Here is a 22,184-nt window from a genome sequence, read left to right as displayed (position 1 = left end):
GTGTCAAAGTTCTGGTTGATGAAATGTTACTTTTTTCACAAAATGACAAATAATGTTATTATTTAAATAATACAAATTTAAATAATAAATAATACAAATTGAAATAATAAATAAATAATAATATTGATTATAAGTACCTACAATCACGCATATTGTGCTGAGAAAAAGAAAGCGTATTGGAGAAAATGGCGTGGCTCCGTTTATTAATAATCGGAATATTTCCTGATGACGCAAAACAGTCGATCGCATATCGTACTCGCCCTAAGACGAAATACATATTTCGAAATAATTACCTACGCACCAAAACACCCTGTGATTAAGCGTGCGTACGAAACCGTCGGTGTGAAACATCAATATGCGCTTGACCAGCTTTTTTCTAATTACATTTACCGCCAAAGGGCAATGGAGCGAAGTATCCTGGGTGTCCGAAGATCTGACAGGGTAAGGAACACAGAGCCTCGCTCCAAAACCCGAGTCGACGATGTTGGGGTCAAGACCGCCAGGCTGAAGTGGGACTGGGCTGGACATGTCTGCCGGATGCATGCTAACAAATGGACCAAAATAGCCACTAGATGGCATCTTCAGTGTACTCGTGGCAGAGGCAGACCGAGAAAGAGATGGCGGGATAACTTGGATGCGATCCGGTGGGATTGGCGGGATCTTGCTCAGTACAGGGAGGATTGGAATAGGAGAGAGGGGAGGCCTTCGCCCAGCAGTGGGATAAACAGCTAAAAATAACATTTACCGCAGTATTCAAGAAAGAAATAAGAAGACTGTACTTTCATGACCGGCAGGCAATCCTTTATTCATATGCATTAAAGCCAAAGCTCCAGCTTATCACCATTTATTAAATACAGAACTTTTCCGAATACCTTAATAGTAATAAGCTGCGTGGTAGTTTTTTTAGACTGAATTATTGGGATTCAAACATGAAATGCCAGTTGGAAAGTTGACCTAACTGCAAACATTCCACTAACTAGAGTATAACTACTTAACTAAGCTAAGCTCATTAAGCTGCCAGCCAGTAGAGGCTCAATTTCATAACTCAAATAGACACAGTCATAAGATAAAGTGAGAAACTGAAACTATTATGTAATTGCATAAGCTTAATGATGACGATGATGTGAAACTTAGGAGGGGGCTAACGCAAAATTTTAGTTTTTACATTTAATTTATACGCATTTAAATAAAAAGCAAATGCCATAATAAAAATCACACTAAAAACAACTCTATCCCAAACCTTAAAAGGTAACAGTTGGGTCGACAGAAAAAAAAACTGGGCAAGTGCGCGGGACTCGCCCACCGAGACTTCAGTACAACTTTAACTTACAGTTTTTGAGATTTACGTTTTACTTTTTGTGATTTTTGTACGTAATTATTTTTTTTTAGTTTAACGCAGCGTGCGATGTTTTTTGGTTTCTTCTAAATTCGTGGCTTTAGGGCCCCGCTCTTCAATATTTGTCTTGAGTAAGGTACATTGTACCTATGTTCATAATATCGACTAAATTAATAAATCTATGAGCACATTTGGAGTAAATGTATTCTGATATATTTATATAAATACCATTGTAGATACCTCGTTACTTTTATAAGCGTCTATAGGTAGGTACGGCCTGAATTAAGACTACCGAATTAAGATAAAGTCTAAGATATAACCTAAGTGACGTTAAAACACGCTGACTGACTTAATAAAGTAAAGAGCATTTAACTGGTGAGCCGTTTTTAATATAGAATTGGAGCCTTATCTTAAATGATAATAACAAAGTACCTAAAAGGCTAAACGGTCAACCTTTCAATCAATCAACTTCATCGAGCGGCCGTAGGCGCAAAACTTTTTTAATACACGTCGTGTCAAACAAAAATGCAGAATATGCTGGTCTTTATTGGCACTTTCGTTACTAAAACAAAGGACGGGCTAACCCTCGCTGTGCTAATTCCGCGTTAAGGCGAGAAAATCCTGCAGTATCAAGATGCATATTAATTCAGCGGGGTCGGTCCTGCGCGAGCATTGATTAAATGCCGTTTACGGACTCAAATCTAGTTTACCCGTCCGGCGAACTTATTCGCAAAAACGAAACTCAACGGGGTGTAAGAGATTTGATTAGGCCTCGGGCCTTCTTTAATATTAACTTCAGGGCCAAGCTACTCTCGCGGACAGTACAATGTATAATAAAGAGAACGGTAATTACAATATTTTAAATCAATCCCCGTTTTGCTGTTTAAATAATTGTCTCGGTGCTGGTTTTAATTAAAAAATAAGTACGTTTTTAAACATAACTGATGAATAAATTATCACAAAATACGAAACGCGCGATCAGAGCGCATGAAACTCACCACTCTCCAAGTAGTTCACTATAAGAAACAATGTTTTAAGAGACACGGACTTAATCACCGCAGTAACAGCACGGGAAAGAGGTAGGTATGCGTGACAAAAACTAATAAAATCCATCGACAATAGGCCCAGAGAGAGTCTACTAAATCCCTGAAAGTAAATCCCTTTGTTGGGTAGACTACGAACTTTCGTTAGGTTAGGTACTATAAGTAGATTTAATGATATTAGTACAACGCAGAAACTATGTACCGGCAGTATCGGAGCTTAAATGCGAAATTCTTTAAATTCTTCCCAAGATAAAAGAATAAATAGGTACTCGTAGCCTGGCAAATCATTTTTTGTTGGGAGCACCCTTTATTGACAATTAAAACAAAGTATTAACTTGTGATGACAATACAAACCGAAAAACTACCAGTTGAAGTCGGTAAGAATAAGGTTTTCCGCGCCCCACTTGATCTCGCTACACTTGCATTATAAGTATTATAACTTATAATACTTATAATATAACTCGAGAGGGGCGCGCCGCGCGCCTTTATGGTTGACAACTTCTACACTCTAACTAGCTATTAAATTTAAATTTTTTTCATCACACTTGCTCGAAAAAGACTTTATTTCATGTAGTTAGAAGGACAAAGGCCTATATTGTTCCCATGGGAGTTATGGATTGTAAATAAAAAAGCTATAAGTCACCAGGGAGTTTTGCCTTTAAAATACCGGCGGCGTTTATTATTTATAGTTAAATATTTAAATTTACAGAATTTTAAATCGTGGCTGAATATCGAATAGGTCCGAGCCATCGATTCTATCAAAAAATTACAATATGGCGGATGAATGTTTGAAATATCACCGTATTAAGAACTATTTAGCTTATCTTATGCTAACAAAACCTCTTTTTTTGCGTCGGGGGTTAAAAAAAGCTCGCTACATCTTTACGCGCCTACATTTTAAGGTTTCATAGTCAACTAAAAGTTTATTAGTTTCGCAAGGTTGGACAGCCCGCGCTCTGCGGCATAGCTCAGTGGCATTTTATTAGTATTACCTATTATTTGAAATGGCTATACATAAAAATAAACTAGTATGTGCAGTGGTAAAAATGGAAAAATACGATAACTTAGAATGAACACTGAGTTCGTGTGTCACACGATAAAAATAACAACTTGTAAGCTCATTTCTCAGCAGAACACCCGGGCATAACCGCTCTATCTCAAAATGTGTGTTTACCGTTTTTGCTTTGGACTGTCGGCATGTTTTAGACACATCCTGATACTATTCAAAGGAGAAATCTAATAATTAGTGTCATTGATAAAAAATAACGCAATGCACAGTGACAACGTGAGTCGTAATAAAAACTCCGGAAAAGGGCAATTTCTTTTACTATAGGTACTTTAAGAGGGGGTAGAGGAGGGTAAATTTTCAGATTCTGTTAAATTACCCCATTACACACACAAATGCAGCTCACGCACACTACCTCAATTTACTGGGACAGGTCAGTGACCCCTGATGTTTTTTTTAAAGGTGCTGTTTCGAGTTTGGTGTTAACCACTGGCCTTATGTAGGTATAATAAAAATATTCCTCGTCATTTTGTAGTTAATTTTCGTCATGATTTTACCTTTCTAGTGCTCATGGTCAACGGGTAGACAACGTCGAGATGTTTTTGATTTCATTTTACGCGATTATATTATTTTATTTCCTGAATAAGTAGATACAACTTTTAAATGTAGTTATTTAGGAAATAATAAATAAAGTACTGTAACTGTACGTGTTGCCTGAAATAATTTAAAATTGTACCAAAAAGTTAAACATAAAAATGAAATAAAAGATGAAGAATTAACTAAAACCAGATAAATAATAACAATGCTTAATTCCCGTTTTCGTGAAATAAAAAAAAACTATACGACTAAGGTATATATATATACATATACAAAATTCGATTTGTATTTTGCCCGTTGATGCCTCTGAAACGGAGTACGTGTCCTCTTAAGCATAGGCGGCACTCGGCGGTCCAAGACACAAGTGGTACACGAGCTACAAGCGTAGCCGATAACGAGTGTTCCTATGACAGTTCCTTCAAGTCACTTTTGGTTGAAATAATTAAAATCTTAGATATACTTAGGTTTGTTTATTTTCAGTCAAAAATACACTACATATTAATATTTATATTTAAGTTTAGTTTTTAATTAATTTTATGTTTAGATTACGTAGTGAAATAATTTTAAAAAATATTGAAAAAATAATATTTTTACCATATGGCAGACAATAATAATTGTAAGTTTGTTGTTTAAATAATAATCTAGATTACGTGATCAAACTTTGAAAATGATTTAACATTCTTCGCAGGAGTCAAAGTCGAGGGGCAGAATATAATTAAACACGTTTGCGCGATATAAAAACATACTTATACTGCAAACATATTAATCTATTTAAAAAGTTACAATAATAACCAAGTTATCCAATATAAGAAACACGATCTATATGGGTTATAACGTGTACAAAGTCTAATGTAATGGTGTCTTCCTTACTCTGTCACCTGAACACGCGTGTGCTTTAAAGGGATCGATCGTCAGGATGACGGATGGCCTCATATGAAGTGTATTTGTTTAAGCCGAAAATATAGTTAATTAATAAAATGTTACTAAATGTCACTTTATTGTTAGGTACTTAATTGAGCAGACCGAAGGGAATAATAGAGTATTTATTATTCTATTAGCAGTATCCGTGACTGCAATGGCACGAACGACCAGAAACCCTCTCGGGCTGCTGACGTCGCTCGGCAGCAGCACGACCACTGCGACGGCGGTGCCCACCGCCGCTACCGTCACCATTGCTAAGCAAAGTGCCAACAACAAACGGCCTACACCTATCATCATTTATCCGACCGGTAAGTAACACACAAGTCAACCGTGACCAACTCCTTCAAACCTGCACATCAAATAAATTTGATACACGTATGGATGATAATTGATAAATAGTAATCCAGTACAAGAGCATAACACATAACACAGCGATACTGTACCAGCAGATAAAAATACAGTTATTTAACAAATATAAATTATATTGTTTAATAAAAATAAAGTCATATAATAAATTACCTACATTAGTTACATTGTTTATTAAATACAGACATTTAAAAAAATTAAATTACGTTGTTTAATAAAAATACAGTTATATAATAGATTAGGTACATTATTTATTACATACAGTAATTTAATAAATTAAATTACATAGTTTAATTTTATTAAATGGCTGTATTTTTATCTGCTGAAATGGAATCACTGTTATTGTAATCGTTCTACTGGATTACTATTTATCAGTTACCATCCTTGGACTGGGACTTCGCTTGTAAAATGAACGGTTAAATCTATTGTGTTTGCGTTTGACCGTTTCATTCTCGTGGCATGGACGCACTGACCACTCAAAATGGGTTGCCTTGTCTTTCGTTTGCTGCTTACCTAACTAGGTCGATGCGAACACGGAGCACGGCACAAGTATCACCCCCTGCCCGCCTTGCTGACTAATCGCATCCACGAACGATACCCAGCCCAAGCTTTGTCTAATCTAAAGTTAAGATATTAGTACACAGAAAATCTTTCAAACTCCATAACAAAATATTAATAATTCCTTAGAGTAAATTGAGAGCGTGTATTTACCTAATGAGTTTACCGCTCCGTGCCTTTCATATTAAATTTATGGCTCTGCGTCTTCTTATCCATAATTTGCACGTATTTTTTTTAACTTGCATTCAGTTTATCTATCTAATTCTGGATACGAGAAATATTTAGATTATGTCTGTGCGGAAAGAGAAGAGTCTTGTCATAAAATGCATTGGTTCGCTTATATTCCACGACTCTTTCACTCAGACTCTACTCACGTACATACGTGTGGCTTATGTGTTCAATGCAGTAAAATAGTTTCTTATTTTAACCAATGCGTTCTTTTGTAATTACAGACCGATATTCAGTGTTTCTTAAGTGGCAAATTTCGAGTGCACAAACTCATTATAGTAAAACTTTGTTAAACCCTTAACCATTTGGGACGTCTAGCTAGATTGTAAACTTTGGAACGGTCGAATTTAACCAACTGGGACGCTTATTTACTTAGGAATTGAATGAACCTGAATATTAACCTAAATGTTTATTCTTGCGACAGTATTTTTGTTGGAAAGTGACATACCTAGACATAGCAGTCCGGTCTGTTCAAAGTTTGGAGTTTGGTATAATTTTTATGTTCCACTTGGTCGCCACAAAGCTCGTAACGTGCTAAATATGGATTAACGTATTCGGAACAGCAGTCTGGAGAGACGCAGCAGATGAAAGCATTCTTAATACAAATCCCGCTTTACGGTGCTAACGAACTCTGAATACTAGTGCTTAACCCGGTTGTAGCACAATAATAGAACTTGGAGCACCATTGCACTAAACATTCGACGAGTGGGGCGCTGAAATCCCGGATTAACCTGCCATTTGTACATTTTGTTATTTGTTTTCAGTGACTCCGGAATCAATAGTGGTGCCGATTGTGTCGTGCATATTCGGTTTTCCATTACTGGCATTGACCGTTATATGTTGCCTTCGAAGAAGAGCGAAACTTGCCAGGTAAGATGATTTTAAAGAGCACATGTATGGTATTTACGCCAATGCGTAGGTATTTAATCCTCGGATGTACCCCTAAGAAAGACTGCTTGTTATACTTAACATTTCAGAGGTTTTTTAACTATTTTAGGATTTATATTTTAAATTTAATTAAGGATAACCGTCTTAGAAACCTTTATCCAATTATTAGGTCACGATTTTTACATTTTTGACTATCTAGTGAGATTTTGTCTAATTTCTGGGGTCTAAAGCCTTTTTATCATATTTTATGTATTGATCAGTTTATCATTACCAATATGTAATTTCACTTAATATTTCCTATATTTATTGCAACAAATATTTTTTGATCTTAAGTACTATTGTATATGAACGCAAATTAGTCTGAAGCAACCATCGAAAAAAATTTTTTAAATCGCTTTGTTTATTGCCTGTCCTCTTTTATTTTCTTACTTTTATTTTTTAATGCTGATTTAGATATTCACTAGATATGAAATAGTAAAGATATGTGACGTTCCACGGAAAAAGGTACCTTATGGCGGCTGGCGCTTACGTCGCATAGCGCCGCAATAATATTGGAGCGGCGTTATTAATAGCGTATTCGTAAGCATAAGGTACCTTTTTAACGTCATATATCTTTACTATTTCATATCTACTGAATCTCTAATTCATTTCCCGAATCGAGCCGAATGCCCTGTACTGTATCTATGTGTTCTAAAGCGAATTGTTGCATGTTGTTTTGTGTATTTACTACAAGTAACGAGTTTTTCCGCAATTAACTATAGGTACGCATTAACTTGTACACGTGTATTTGGATTTGAGGCTTGGAAGCGAAGTTCCGTTAGTACGAGATTTTTAATTTTTATACATAGTTGTCTTAATCAATTATAATCATCATTTATTTAGTGCTTTCATGTACGTTTTACAACAATAATAAGTAACTACTACCAATTGAAGTTATGCTGTCAATCAATCTTCAGATGAAGCACGATGAGAACGAACGGGAGAAGATGACGTCTGTGGCGGCTCCTGGGTCAAATCCACTGGTTTGCTTAAGATAAGAAACGTATCGCGTGCTGTGATTTGTAAAGAGTCTTGTGCAGTAAAGATTGTGAGTTGAACAACGTATTTCATTGAAGGCCCTCGTCATCCACGATTGAAGGTTCTGATGTGCTGCTGATAGTATGATACGCCCACAATTCCCGACTAGAATTCTTCTATTAGTTTTAGTTTTTTAGGTAGTTTTATAATTTTAGGTTAATTTTATTCTAAGTTTGTTTTTAATTATGTTTATGGTTTTATAAAATAAAACTACAAAGTAACATATGTGAAACATGAATCCTGATGGTAATAGCAAATCAGATTTATTTGTTTTTACCAGAAAATGCGTGAGTCACTTTTTTTTAAGTTATGTAAATTTACTCTAGGGCGATTTATAATTCTGAATACTCCTTTAGTTAAATAATAAGAATTATATAAAATAAGTTTTAGCATGCTTATTCTCCTGTGTTGTGCCTTAATGTAGGTAATCTATTTTTAGCCACCCCGCTAACCCCGCCCCTATGCAATTGTGTTGGCAGCAATGCAGAAGCACGCTCGGCGAATATCCGACTCTACATCCTAGTATATAGAAATCTAGCTACCATAGCTACGAGTACCAATGCGCTACCGATAATGCTAATTGACTGCGCCTTAACTATTTGCTCAAATATTTGTATTACATATGTACATATATATTTAATAAGTTTTAAACTGTACACACCGTTTCGCCATATATTAATTGTTCAGCATAAAAGTACTAGCTATACATATTTTGATATTATTTACTTCTTTCACAATCGTATACCAGCCGCGTAACTTGTTTTCCTCAAGTTATTGGGTTAGCTGTAATTTGATAAATTCTCAATCGGGAAAAATGACAATATATATATATTCTGTTGTGTTTAACTGCCATGTCATTGGACAATCGGTCGAATTAAACTATGCTAGGAATTGGTTGTAAATGAAAATCGTCAATAGAAAACTTGGGAATGATTTCGTTTGGAAGCATAACAAGCCGAAGATGATGAAAAAAATATTATCTTATAGAGAACGAGCTCGACGGCGGAACTGCGACTTGGATCGCGGCGAGCTGTCCGTGGTGCGCCTGTCCCCGGTGAAGGCTCGGGCGCGCGCGGTCAGCCTGGCGCGGGCCTCGCGGCCGCTGCCGTCCCTCGAGCTGGACACCGTGCTGGAGGAGCGCTCCGACCCCGAGCAGACGACGTTGTCGCAAGTAAGAGCTGTTTTAGACGGCGCGCGAACTCGCATGCGATTTTAACATTGCGGACTGTTGCATGGTTACGTCCAATCCAACCGACCGATCAAAAAACCGCAATGTAATGGAACTCGCATGCGAGTTCTCGCATCGTCTAAATAGGGCTTAAGGCCTGTAGACCTTTTGTCGCTGGTGAAGACTGATTCACGGACTGCATTAATGGACAGTTTGGTGGTACCAAATCATCTGTCCCCATTAAAATATTTGTTAAATTTCTATGGAAGTAACGTAAAATCGAAAATAGTAGGAATAAATTGTAACACTTTTTTTTCTCCCTGTAGAATCAATAACCTAATCATCATCAAATAACCTAAGATTTTTGGGATTATTAAGAATAACTCATGAACTTAGGTAGACCACGGTACCTGTATAACAATAAAAACGCCCATTACAAACTTACAAAAATGTAATAAAATATTTGACTTAGATAAATAAACGGACCATCAGTAGAAAAACAGGCTGATCGACATGGCCTTAAACACCAGTCAGCACGAGGGCTAATAATAGTAATAATTCTTACTTTAAGGCCAAGCGCGCACCACGACTTTTTATCGCGCGATAATTTAGTCGCAGAAATGTTACGTATGGCAGTGCGCGCATATGCGACAAAAAAATCGCAGCGATTTTAAAATTGTGATTTGTCACATTTTTCCGCGACTGCTCGCGACGCGATTGTCGCAAAGTGAATTGCAGCATACGGAGTTGTATGGCCCCGCGCGCACTGCGGTAATAAAATCGCACCCTGGACTGGACCTCATTCGGAATTTCGCTCTCCAAGCGTCAACATATCGGAACCTGCTTCTCCAAATGGAGTCACAAGATGAGACGCTAGATGTTGACCGTTTAATTATAGAAATAGAAGATCACCTTTGTGGTATAAATACTCAAAGTCATACAGCGATTGCATATTGTTTCACGACAAGCAACTGGTACGAAATCCATGTCGAGAATGAACAAATCGTCGACTTTTCATCACAGTGCGCGCAGTGAATTTTCTGCGATAAATTACAGCGCGATTCTAAAATCGTGTCGCAAAAATTAAAATCGTGGTGCGCGCTTGGCCTAATACGGGTGACCGGTACAGTACCTACTCACGCAATTAATGAAAGCAATCAGGTTAAATGGTTAAAATCACGTAGTTATCGGTAATTTACATCACTACTACGTATATTTTCAACATGAATGAACATCAGTAATTTCAGCAAGTTAATATTATGTATATCCGACTAAACACGATATACCTACTTGGGTAATATAAGCAAATAAATATAATATATGGTTGGATTACATATTAAGTCTTAAACGAGAAATTATGATACAGAAAAAGTCGCATTCTCTCAAACATCCCCACCCATCGCATAATTTATTCAAGAAATAGGCCTCAAAGGGCTTTTCCCGTCAGATTGATGAGTCACTCTTTCTTCACTATATCCAGCAAATAAATATTTAGTCGAGTCAGGGGGTTAGTTGGCTAACGTTTAGGGTAGTGCTATTTGTTCACCCAATTTGAGAACGATACCGTTTCGTACCCCATTTGTGTTAGATCTGATTTTAACAGGGAACATTATCCTAATCGGCATTAGAAAAGTTTAAGTATGTTATGATGAGTGTTATGACTTATTGCGAATCATTCCAATCGTTTCAAGCCAACACTGGTGGTGGCGAGTCGTTTTCTAAATAACAGCTGAAACAGACAGACTAATACAATATAACTAGGACAAACTTCGAAATCTCTTGGACAGTCTTTAAATTTGGTATATATTAATAAGAGATCGGTTATATGTCCAGACTATTTTAAGTTTCGGGACCTCGAGGCCATGTTACCATGTTGAAAAATGTGTTTCCTCCTGGAAAAGATCGGATAATATGTACATAGGTAGTTCGGTAATGATTAATGATTTAATGAACCAGCGCCATGCTATTAAGATACCTATATACTACACATGAAATTTTAGAACTGTCCAAGATCGTTCGAGGGTATTCCTAATTCGTCTGTATTAGACATCAAAAAAGTACTTAAATCATAGATACATATTTATTTTATAAATATTCCTACTGAATAACTGCGCCGGACAATTTTAACGTTCGTTTCGAATGGACAAATGTCATTGCTCATTTTAGTGAATTAAGTACAAAAGTGTATAATATATTTAGGTGGAGATGACTCCAGACCGTGAAGTGGGCGCGATCCTATTCGGCGCGGTGGGCGCTATGGGCACGGCGGCGGCGACGGCGGCCGCGTGTGCGCGCGACAGCTAGCGCCGGGGCTCGGCGCAACCCGGCGCGCGCTCGCCGCTCTGGGCCGCGCTCACCAGCCAGCCGCTGGACGCCGACGACCCCGACCCCGATGACCCGGACGCGGACGACCCCGAGCTGGAGATTGACGAACCCAGCTAGCAACTGGACGAGCGCTCGGTGGCTGACATCGGCGAGCATATCAAACTCTTCCTGGACATTCCCCTTAGATTTTAGTGAATATCAGCCGCATATCCGCAGCCTGTGAGGTGTCAATGTTAGTGTAAAATAGAGCTTTCTTAGTCGGGCCATTATAATAATAACTTGCAGAGAACTCCGTTTTGCGTAATCTGCATAATAAAGTGTGAATTTAAGACCTGCAACAACTAATCTCACTTTATTGGTTGAAGATAGAGGGGAGTGCTCGGTTAGCGATGAAATTTAAGTCCAACTGTAGTCTACGTAGTTCAATAAGCTTTAATCTAGATTCTAGACCAACGCTTACGTTCTTGTCATAATAGTTGGTCTTTTACTTTTCTTGGCTCGTAAACGTTTGTAATCTTGGCACGGTCCTATAAATTTGTTAAAGGTTGTCATTGTTTATACGACATATTTAAATTCGTTAAGTATTCAGTAGATATATATCTATATTTACAGGTTTTAATTACTAATGCACACATATGATATTATATATGTTAGACACACTCATAGTTAGTTAAAAATGTAGGTATTTAACGAAATTTGTTATTGTTTTAAATTGTCGAAAGTTAATTAAATAATCTGCAGTTATAGAGTATAACTATAAATGTACAGTAGGTTCGATAATTATTAATAAGGAAATGTTTTATACTCGTAGTAGAAGTCCCAAGACCAACTATAAACTTATGAGATGAGCTGTAAAATATAACTAGTTTCCCATGTTTGTAACTATCTTAAACTGAGGTACTTCGTATTTTAGCATGGAAATAAGCGCACTATATATTTTGAATGTACATATTAATGAATTGCTAAAATTTATGGATGAAATTGATTAGATATATTAGACCATTAGTTATTATAGTCCTTGTACCAATAGTATACAACAAAATTATAAAGCAGAGAAAATCAAAACAACTTGCGTGTGTTATTTTGCTAGTCATAACAGCCGCGGGTCAAGGTCACACTCGACATCAACTAATTCTTATTATAATATATTATAACATGATAGCCGTTGCGCCACTCTATTACCTACCTACCTACTCTCTGCAGTGACCCCAGCGTGGAGCCCCGCGGCGCGCGGCGTGGAGCGACGTCACAGCGACGTGGACAGCGCGCTCCTCACACGACTTTCTGACTACGATACAATAACATACAAACTCATCGCCGATACTCATCGATAAGTGCACTATAATAACCCTAATTGTAGGCTGACTTGCGTGCTTGCATCTTAAAGGTACCGTTCAATTGCTTACATTACATACTCAGAATACTATGATATTTTTCTAACAATAACTACGATTGTTTATTCATGATAATGTCCATATGATTAACCAAACCGATTTGAAAATTAACAGATCTTCGAGGGTGAGAGTTCGAGATAGTAGGGTGATTTGGACTGTGTACTACTAAAGACCCCGAACGTTCAGGTTCTTTCTCTCACTCTGAGGGTAATCATGAGCGAGATGGCTGTGGGTGCCCATCAGGATTGCGGTTATCATGTTTCAGAATTTTAATGTTTATTAAGATTTAACAAAAGAAAGTAATCGATCAAACATAAAATTGCGCATTTAGAAGCGATTTTTATAGTATCAGCATTTTTGCAAAAATTTGTAGTAGTTTTATGGTGCGTTTTAGACCTATGTTCCTGTGTGTTTCAATTGGGCGAAAGTTGAGAAATCCGGTTTTGAATCGATAAAATTACTAGAGAAATGCCCCAAGGCTGCTAATCATTTTTTTGGTAACCGTAGTGTGATCTAAAAAGCACTAAGAATAACTCATGAACTTAGGTAGACCACGGTACCTGTATAACAATAAAAACGCCCATTACAAACTTACAAAAATGTAATAAAATATTTGACTTAGATAAATAAACGGACCATCAGTAGAAAAACAGGCTGATCGACATGGCCTTAAACACCAGTCAGCACGAGGGCTAATAATAGTAATAATTCTTACTTTAAGGCCAAGCGCGCACCACGACTTTTTATCGCGCGATAATTTAGTCGCAGAAATGTTACGTATGGCAGTGCGCGCATATGCGACAAAAAAATCGCAGCGATTTTAAAATTGTGATTTGTCACATTTTTCCGCGACTGCTCGCGACGCGATTGTCGCAAAGTGAATTGCAGCATACGGAGTTGTATGGCCCCGCGCGCACTGCGGTAATAAAATCGCACCCTGGACTGGACCTCATTCGGAATTTCGCTCTCCAAGCGTCAACATATCGGAACCTGCTTCTCCAAATGGAGTCACAAGATGAGACGCTAGATGTTGACCGTTTAATTATAGAAATAGAAGATCACCTTTGTGGTATAAATACTCAAAGTCATACAGCGATTGCATATTGTTTCACGACAAGCAACTGGTACGAAATCCATGTCGAGAATGAACAAATCGTCGACTTTTCATCACAGTGCGCGCAGTGAATTTTCTGCGATAAATTACAGCGCGATTCTAAAATCGTGTCGCAAAAATTAAAATCGTGGTGCGCGCTTGGCCTAATACGGGTGACCGGTACAGTACCTACTCACGCAATTAATGAAAGCAATCAGGTTAAATGGTTAAAATCACGTAGTTATCGGTAATTTACATCACTACTACGTATATTTTCAACATGAATGAACATCAGTAATTTCAGCAAGTTAATATTATGTATATCCGACTAAACACGATATACCTACTTGGGTAATATAAGCAAATAAATATAATATATGGTTGGATTACATATTAAGTCTTAAACGAGAAATTATGATACAGAAAAAGTCGCATTCTCTCAAACATCCCCACCCATCGCATAATTTATTCAAGAAATAGGCCTCAAAGGGCTTTTCCCGTCAGATTGATGAGTCACTCTTTCTTCACTATATCCAGCAACTAAATATTTAGTCGAGTCAGGGGGTTAGTTGGCTAACGTTTAGGGTAGTGCTATTTGTTCACCCAATTTGAGAACGATACCGTTTCGTACCCCATTTGTGTTAGATCTGATTTTAACAGGGAACATTATCCTAATCGGCATTAGAAAAGTTTAAGTATGTTATGATGAGTGTTATGACTTATTGCGAATCATTCCAATCGTTTCAAGCCAACACTGGTGGTGGCGAGTCGTTTTCTAAATAACAGCTGAAACAGACAGACTAATACAATATAACTAGGACAAACTTCGAAATCTCTTGGACAGTCTTTAAATTTGGTATATATTAATAAGAGATCGGTTATATGTCCAGACTATTTTAAGTTTCGGGACCTCGAGGCCATGTTACCATGTTGAAAAATGTGTTTCCTCCTGGAAAAGATCGGATAATATGTACATAGGTAGTTCGGTAATGATTAATGATTTAATGAACCAGCGCCATGCTATTAAGATACCTATATACTACACATGAAATTTTAGAACTGTCCAAGATCGTTCGAGGGTATTCCTAATTCGTCTGTATTAGACATCAAAAAAGTACTTAAATCATAGATACATATTTATTTTATAAATATTCCTACTGAATAACTGCGCCGGACAATTTTAACGTTCGTTTCGAATGGACAAATGTCATTGCTCATTTTAGTGAATTAAGTACAAAAGTGTATAATATATTTTTCTCAAAAATGGACGGCAAGGTCGACTTTGCCGTCTAAAAAATAGGTCGCGAAGCGCGTAGTTTATGGTCACTCAAAAATTAAAAAGTTAAAAACATTGCAGTCTCGCTTTTGGGACTGCAATGTTGCATACAAATTCCATTATTTGTCGAGTTCCAAACTTTTTAAAATTTGATATGGCCATATTAAATGAAGGCACAGGCCCATTAAACAGCCAAACAGATGATTAGTACCGCGACTATTTAGTTGTCTCAAATAGGTTGGCGTATTTTCGGCAGAAAAATACACTTCTATTTTTTTATTAAAAAAATAAAAAGGCGGCAAGGGCTTTTTTCTGTGAAAATATATACGTAAGAACGTTGGTTTTGTAAAATATTTCTATGATATTTATATTTCTTGCACCATTTTTGAGAAAAGCACTATATATGACTCGGCTGGAAGGCTACTTGCTGGCTTCGGATTCAATTAAACGGACTCCCAAGGTCGTCCGTTTAAAACGAATCCTCAGCCTGCAAGTAGCTACTTCCGAGCCTCGACAATAATGTACTATAGGTGGAGATGACTCCAGACCGTGAAGTGGGCGCGATCCTATTCGGCGCGGTGGGCGCTATGGGCACGGCGGCGGCGACGGCGGCCGCGTGTGCGCGCGACAGCTAGCGCCGGGGCTCGGCGCAACCCGGCGCGCGCTCGCCGCTCTGGGCCGCGCTCACCAGCCAGCCGCTGGACGCCGACGACCCCGACCCCGATGACCCGGACGCGGACGACCCCGAGCTGGAGATTGACGAACCCAGCTAGCAACTGGACGAGCGCTCGGTGGCTGACATCGGCGAGCATATCAAACTCTTCCTGGACATTCCCCTTAGATTTTAGTGAATATCAGCCGCATATCCGCAGCCTGTGAGGTGTCAATGTTAGTGTAAAATAGAGCTTTCTTAGTCGGGCCATTATAATAATAACTTGCAGAGAACTCCGTTTTGCGTAATCTGCATAATAAAGTGTGAATTTAAGACCTGCAACAACTAATCTCACTTTATTGGTTGAAGATAGAGGGGAGTGCTCGGTTAGCGATGAAATTTAAGTCCAACTGTAGTCTACGTAGTTCAATAAGCTTTAATCTAGATTCTAGACCAACGCTTACGTTCTTGTCATAATAGTTGGTCTTTTACTTTTCTTGGCTCGTAAACGTTTGTAATCTTGGCATGGTCCTATAAATTTGTTAAAGGTTGTCATTGTTTATACGACATATTTAAATTCGTTAAGTATTCAGTAGATATATATCTATATTTACAGGTTTTAATTACTAATGCACACATATGATATTATATATGTTAGACACACTCATAGTTAGTTAAAAATGTAGGTATTTAACGAAATTTGTTATTGTTTTAAATTGTCGAAAGTTAATTAAATAATCTGCAGTTATAGAGTATACCTATAAATGTACAGTAGGTTCGATAATTATTAATAAGGAAATGTTTTATACTCGTAGTAGAAGTCCCAAGACCAACTATAAACTTATGAGATGAGCTGTAAAATATAACTAGTTTCCCATGTTTGTAACTATCTTAAACTGAGGTACTTCGTATTTTAGCATGGAAATAAGCGCACTATATATTTTGAATGTACATATTAATGAATTGCTAAAATTTATGGATGAAATTGATTAGATATATTAGACCATTAGTTATTATAGTCCTTGTACCAATAGTATACAACAAAATTATAAAGCAGAGAAAATCAAAACAACTTGCGTGTGTTATTTTGCTAGTCATAACAGCCGCGGGTCAAGGTCACACTCGACATCAACTAATTCTTATTATAATATATTATAACATGATAGCCGTTGCGCCACTCTATTACCTACCTACCTACTCTCTGCAGTGACCCCAGCGTGGAGCCCCGCGGCGCGCGGCGTGGAGCGACGTCACAGCGACGTGGACAGCGCGCTCCTCACACGACTTTCTGACTACGATACAATAACATACAAACTCATCGCCGATACTCATCGATAAGTGCACTATAATAACCCTAATTGTAGGCTGACTTGCGTGCTTGCATCTTAAAGGTACCGTTCAATTGCTTACATTACATACTCAGAATACTATGATATTTTTCTAACAATAACTACGATTGTTTATTCATGATAATGTCCATATGATTAACCAAACCGATTTGAAAATTAACAGATCTTCGAGGGTGAGAGTTCGAGATAGTAGGGTGATTTGGACTGTGTACTACTAAAGACCCCGAACGTTCAGGTTCTTTCTCTCACTCTGAGGGTAATCATGAGCGAGATGGCTGTGGGTGCCCATCAGGATTGCGGTTATCATGTTTCAGAATTTTAATGTTTATTAAGATTTAACAAAAGAAAGTAATCGATCAAACATAAAATTGCGCATTTAGAAGCGATTTTTATAGTATCAGCATTTTTGCAAAAATTTGTAGTAGTTTTATGGTGCGTTTTAGACCTATGTTCCTGTGTGTTTCAATTGGGCGAAAGTTGAGAAATCCGGTTTTGAATCGATAAAATTACTAGAGAAATGCCCCAAGGCTGCTAATCATTTTTTTGGTAACCGTAGTGTGATCTAAAAAGCACTACGATTTTTCAAAATCTCTGCTGGCTGAACCTACTGCACCTTTAAACCGATCGCGATCGGTACTTAATTATAAATAAACTGTCAAGCGAATTGCGGCGGCATTTGTGGAATGATAAAATATTGGAGATGAAAAATGAGCATTCGAAGAAGTTTTCATTTACAGAATCCCATTATTCTGAAATCAGCACAAAATGAGCAATGGAACAACCGCCGAACGAATCTACGAAAACATTAAAAGATTTCAATGGAACTGAAATACGAGTACCTACGCGGCCCGTATCGATGTACTCCGGCTCTTTACACATTGGAGCTCAAGATAGGACAAACGATTAGACATTAGTGGGGAGCACCGACAACTGGCAAGATAAGGGTATCAGCACCTTCTCTACACCGGCATTCAATGATTAAGCCCGGCTTCCAAGGCTGCGCGGTATAGGTAAGTCCGTGATTAATCGCCGATTATTTTGTTGGTGTGTTAATAAACGGCACACAGCAATTAGGACCATCGTTCCAACGCTTCACTGAGCACAGATTACACGCTGCATATGTATATTGAACATTGGTATTGAATGTCGGTTTATTAGAATATCGTTGCCTTTGAAGATACAGGAATTTAAAATATTTGGGATGGTAACACAGTAAATTTAACTCGAACTAGTTAGGACCATTTTGGTTTATTTAGGACTAGTTTCTACATAATACGTACTGATGACGTTTATTTTAAACGCCGTTTTTGGGGTTCCGTATACAAATAGGAACCCTTATAGTGTCGCCATGTCCGTCTGTTTGTCTATCCAACTGCGTTTTTGCTCAGTGATGGTTAGTGTAAGAGAGCTTCAGTTTAACATAAATATAAATCAATCATGCCGACAAAGTGGTCGGTGCCTAAAATAAAACTAGAAAAAAGTTTTTACGGTATTGATACGTGACGTGGGTAGATGAAATGTCGTTGGATAGTTCTTTCAAAACGAATATATATTATGGGTCTTCCAACAACCATTTTTAGTAAAGTAAACATGTTCGGAAATAAACGCCACAAAAGAAAAAAACATGTCCTCTTAAATAAAATTCAACGATAGGAATTTACATAACAAGCCTGTGCCTTCGGGATGGTTTGGAAATTATCACACAAAGCAAAATAAGCCAATTGGGAAGATAATAATGAATGTTGACGGGTGTAACTATGAGATATCGATGCCTTTTTGTAAAATTTTTTTAGAAATGCTTATTTAGAGTTTTATTAGACGTGTACGAGTGCCCGCAACAGTATTTCTCGAGATAGACTATATGTCCCTTTTTAATTGATAGTTAGAAAAATACTGGTAGTATCACGACATACTCGTGCTAAACAGTTCCAGTTTTTCCCACTTTAAAGCGCTCTAAAGTAACGCCATTGCACGCTCTTGACTTCTTCCTATTTTTTGCGATAGTGTTCAGCTTTTGGTAAAACCTTTTTTGAATCCCTGACTACTCTTTAAAAAAATATCAAATTTATTGAATTTAAAGCTTGTGTCAGACATTGAGAGCACTCTATCCAGAGTTTCGGTGTGGGGCCGGGACAATTTAGTGCGATTCAACCCCACCAAGACACAAGTTTGCGCGTTCACTGCTAAGAAAACCCCATTCACTGTGGTCCCACAGTTCCAAGGCACAGCCCTTACCATGTCAGGGAGTATTGGGATCCTCGGTGTTGACATCTCCAGTGACGTCCAATTCGGCAGCCACCTGGAAGGTAAGGCTGCGCTGGCATCCAAAAAACTCGGTGTGCTCAATAAAGCGAGGCGATACTTTACTCCGGGGCAAAGACTGCTGCTTTATAAATCGCAAGTCAGACCCCATATGGAGTACTGCTGTCACCTTTGGGCAGGAGCACCTGGATGCCAGCTTGGACCCTGCTTATTAGACGTGTACGAGTGCCCGCAACAGTATTTCTCGAGATAGACTATATGTCCATTTTTAATTGATAGTTAGAAAAATACTGGTAGTATCACGACATACTCGTGCTAAACAGTTCCAGTTTTTCCCACTTTAAAGCGCTCTAAAGTAACGCCATTGCACGCTCTTGACTTCTTCCTATTTTTTGCGATAGTGTTCAGCTTTTGGTAAAACCTTTTTTGAACCCCTGACTACTCTTTAAAAAAATATCAAATTTATTGAATTTAAAGCTTGTGTCAGACATTGAGAGCACTCTATCCAGAGTTTCGGTGTGGGGCCGGGACAATTTAGTGCGATTCAACCCCACCAAGACACAAGTTTGCGCGTTCACTGCTAAGAAAACCCCATTCACTGTGGTCCCACAGTTCCAAGGCACAGCCCTTACCATGTCAGGGAGTATTGGGATCCTCGGTGTTGACATCTCCAGTGACGTCCAATTCGGCAGCCACCTGGAAGGTAAGGCTGCGCTGGCATCCAAAAAACTCGGTGTGCTCAATAAAGCGAGGCGATACTTTACTCCGGGGCAAAGACTGCTGCTTTATAAATCGCAAGTCAGACCCCATATGGAGTACTGCTGTCACCTTTGGGCAGGAGCACCTGGATGCCAGCTTGGACCCTTCGACTCAGTCCAAAGGCGCGCTGTGCGAATCGTCGATGATCCCAAACTCACAAGCGGTATTGAACCTTTAAGTCTAAGGAGAGACTTTGCCTCCTTGTGTGTGTTCTACCGCTTGTACAATGGGTTGTGCTCTGAGGAACTATTTGACATGATGCCAACGGCCGCTTTCTATCACCGCACCGCTCGCCGTCGGCAGGGTGTTCATCCTCACACCCTAGAACCTAAATGGTCGCGTACTGTGCGATTTAAGAGGAATTTCCTCCCGCGGACGCTCCGGCTGTGGAATGAGCTCCCTCCCGAGGTTTTCCCGAGGGTCTACAGTATGGGGTTCTTCAAAAAAGGAGTGTACAGGTTTTTAAAAGGTCGGCAACGCGCATGTAACACCTCTGGAGTTGCAGGCGTTCATAGGCTACGGTGACTGCTTACCATCAGGCGGGCCGTATGCTTGTTTGCCACCGATGTGGTATAAAAAAAAAAAAAAAAATATATATCGAATAGAAAAATTCAGTTCAGTTAAGTTACATTTTTTTTATATACACCTTTATTGGCGTTTGTACTTACTTCCTAGTCAAGACTAAGACCAAGGCCTTGTGTACTTCATTCGCTACCCTTCTAATCAACCTAAACCCACATCGGGAACTTGAAAAAAAACATCAAATGTGTCAGAAGAAACGTTCCTTGATATATTGTCACACAAGTAAAAGCAAGGTGGTTCCGTTTGAGAACGGATTATCCATTCCAGGTGCGGAGCTCCAAAATATCCCAGAAACAAAGATAATGAGATGACTGAATTCTCGGGACTCCTTGAGATGTTTAATTAACTTTTTGTGCTCACTTTATTTTAACCCCGACGAAGAAGGTCATAATTTAAATTGAATTTGTAGGTATCATAAGATGTAAAATATCATCATTATTCGGCCTAGCTTCGGTACGCAATAAGGAGTCAACACTCACATTATTTTTTATATTCTGAATTTGGGGTTGGGGACCGTACGGATGGATGTCGTTGCACTTACACAAGAGTATCGCCCACCTTTGCCATATATTGAATAAGAAACGTACATATGTATATTTGATTTAGGTTTAGTATACTCATAGAGTACTACTTAGCAGTATTCTGTGAACAGGAGTCAATGCTTATCCACGGGTTCCAGCAAAAAGGCATTAGATATTCTGAATTATTGCATTAAAGTGTTATCATAGGCGTACGCACGGTGGGGCAAGTGGGGCAACTTGCCCCACTCTGGTTTGTGGTTTGACAAAAAGCTAGAAATTTTTAGGAACAATTAAGGCACGTAACCCTACTTCTGCCCCACCCTTTAAAAATGCTGATGGGTACGCCTATGAGTGTTATGTATCTTTTATAGAATGTAATAGGTCACCATATTGGGAATCGGATGGTACCGCTGATTTAATCGTAACTTATGTATGAATGACATTGATGCTCTCATTTTTTCCTCCTTGGTTGATTGATTTGAGTAGGTACCTACTACAACAATTGAATAAAGCGATTAATAAAACTTTAAATTAAATTATGTTTTATCCTTACAAATACATAAGCTAAATGACGGATAAAAACAAATGATTATTAGCTAATTGAAGTTTGTAGCGCTTTTATGAATAATGGGGTAAAACTAGTAAAGCTACGTCATATCATAAAGTACAGGTATTTAATAGACATTAACGTAAGTTAATACCTTTCGGCAGTGAGAGTGCATTGCACTTTGCACTTAGTCGGTTCGGCAGTTTCGAACACTGTGCATCGGATGCAGCTCGCTC

At 38.3% G+C, this 22,184-nt stretch overlaps 1 protein-coding gene across 1 annotated transcript; it reads left to right on the top strand.

Annotated features, from left to right (window-relative positions):
• Positions 1–5,035: 5,035 nt before the first annotated feature.
• On the top strand, positions 5,036–12,515 carry LOC134678575 (uncharacterized). Its single transcript, XM_063537199.1, has 4 exons — positions 5,036–5,211; positions 6,820–6,925; positions 9,008–9,191; positions 11,388–12,515. The coding sequence occupies exons 1-4, from the start codon at positions 5,058–5,060 to the stop codon at positions 11,490–11,492; spliced, it is 549 nt and encodes a 182-aa protein (XP_063393269.1). The 5' UTR covers positions 5,036–5,057; the 3' UTR covers positions 11,493–12,515.
• The last annotated feature ends 9,669 nt before the right edge of the window (positions 12,516–22,184 follow it).

The sequence above is a fragment of the Cydia fagiglandana genome, chromosome Z, assembly GCF_963556715.1.
Source record: "Cydia fagiglandana chromosome Z, ilCydFagi1.1, whole genome shotgun sequence".
Taxonomy (NCBI): Eukaryota; Metazoa; Arthropoda; class Insecta; order Lepidoptera; family Tortricidae; genus Cydia; species Cydia fagiglandana.
This window is presented reverse-complemented; position numbering and strand designations above follow the sequence as displayed.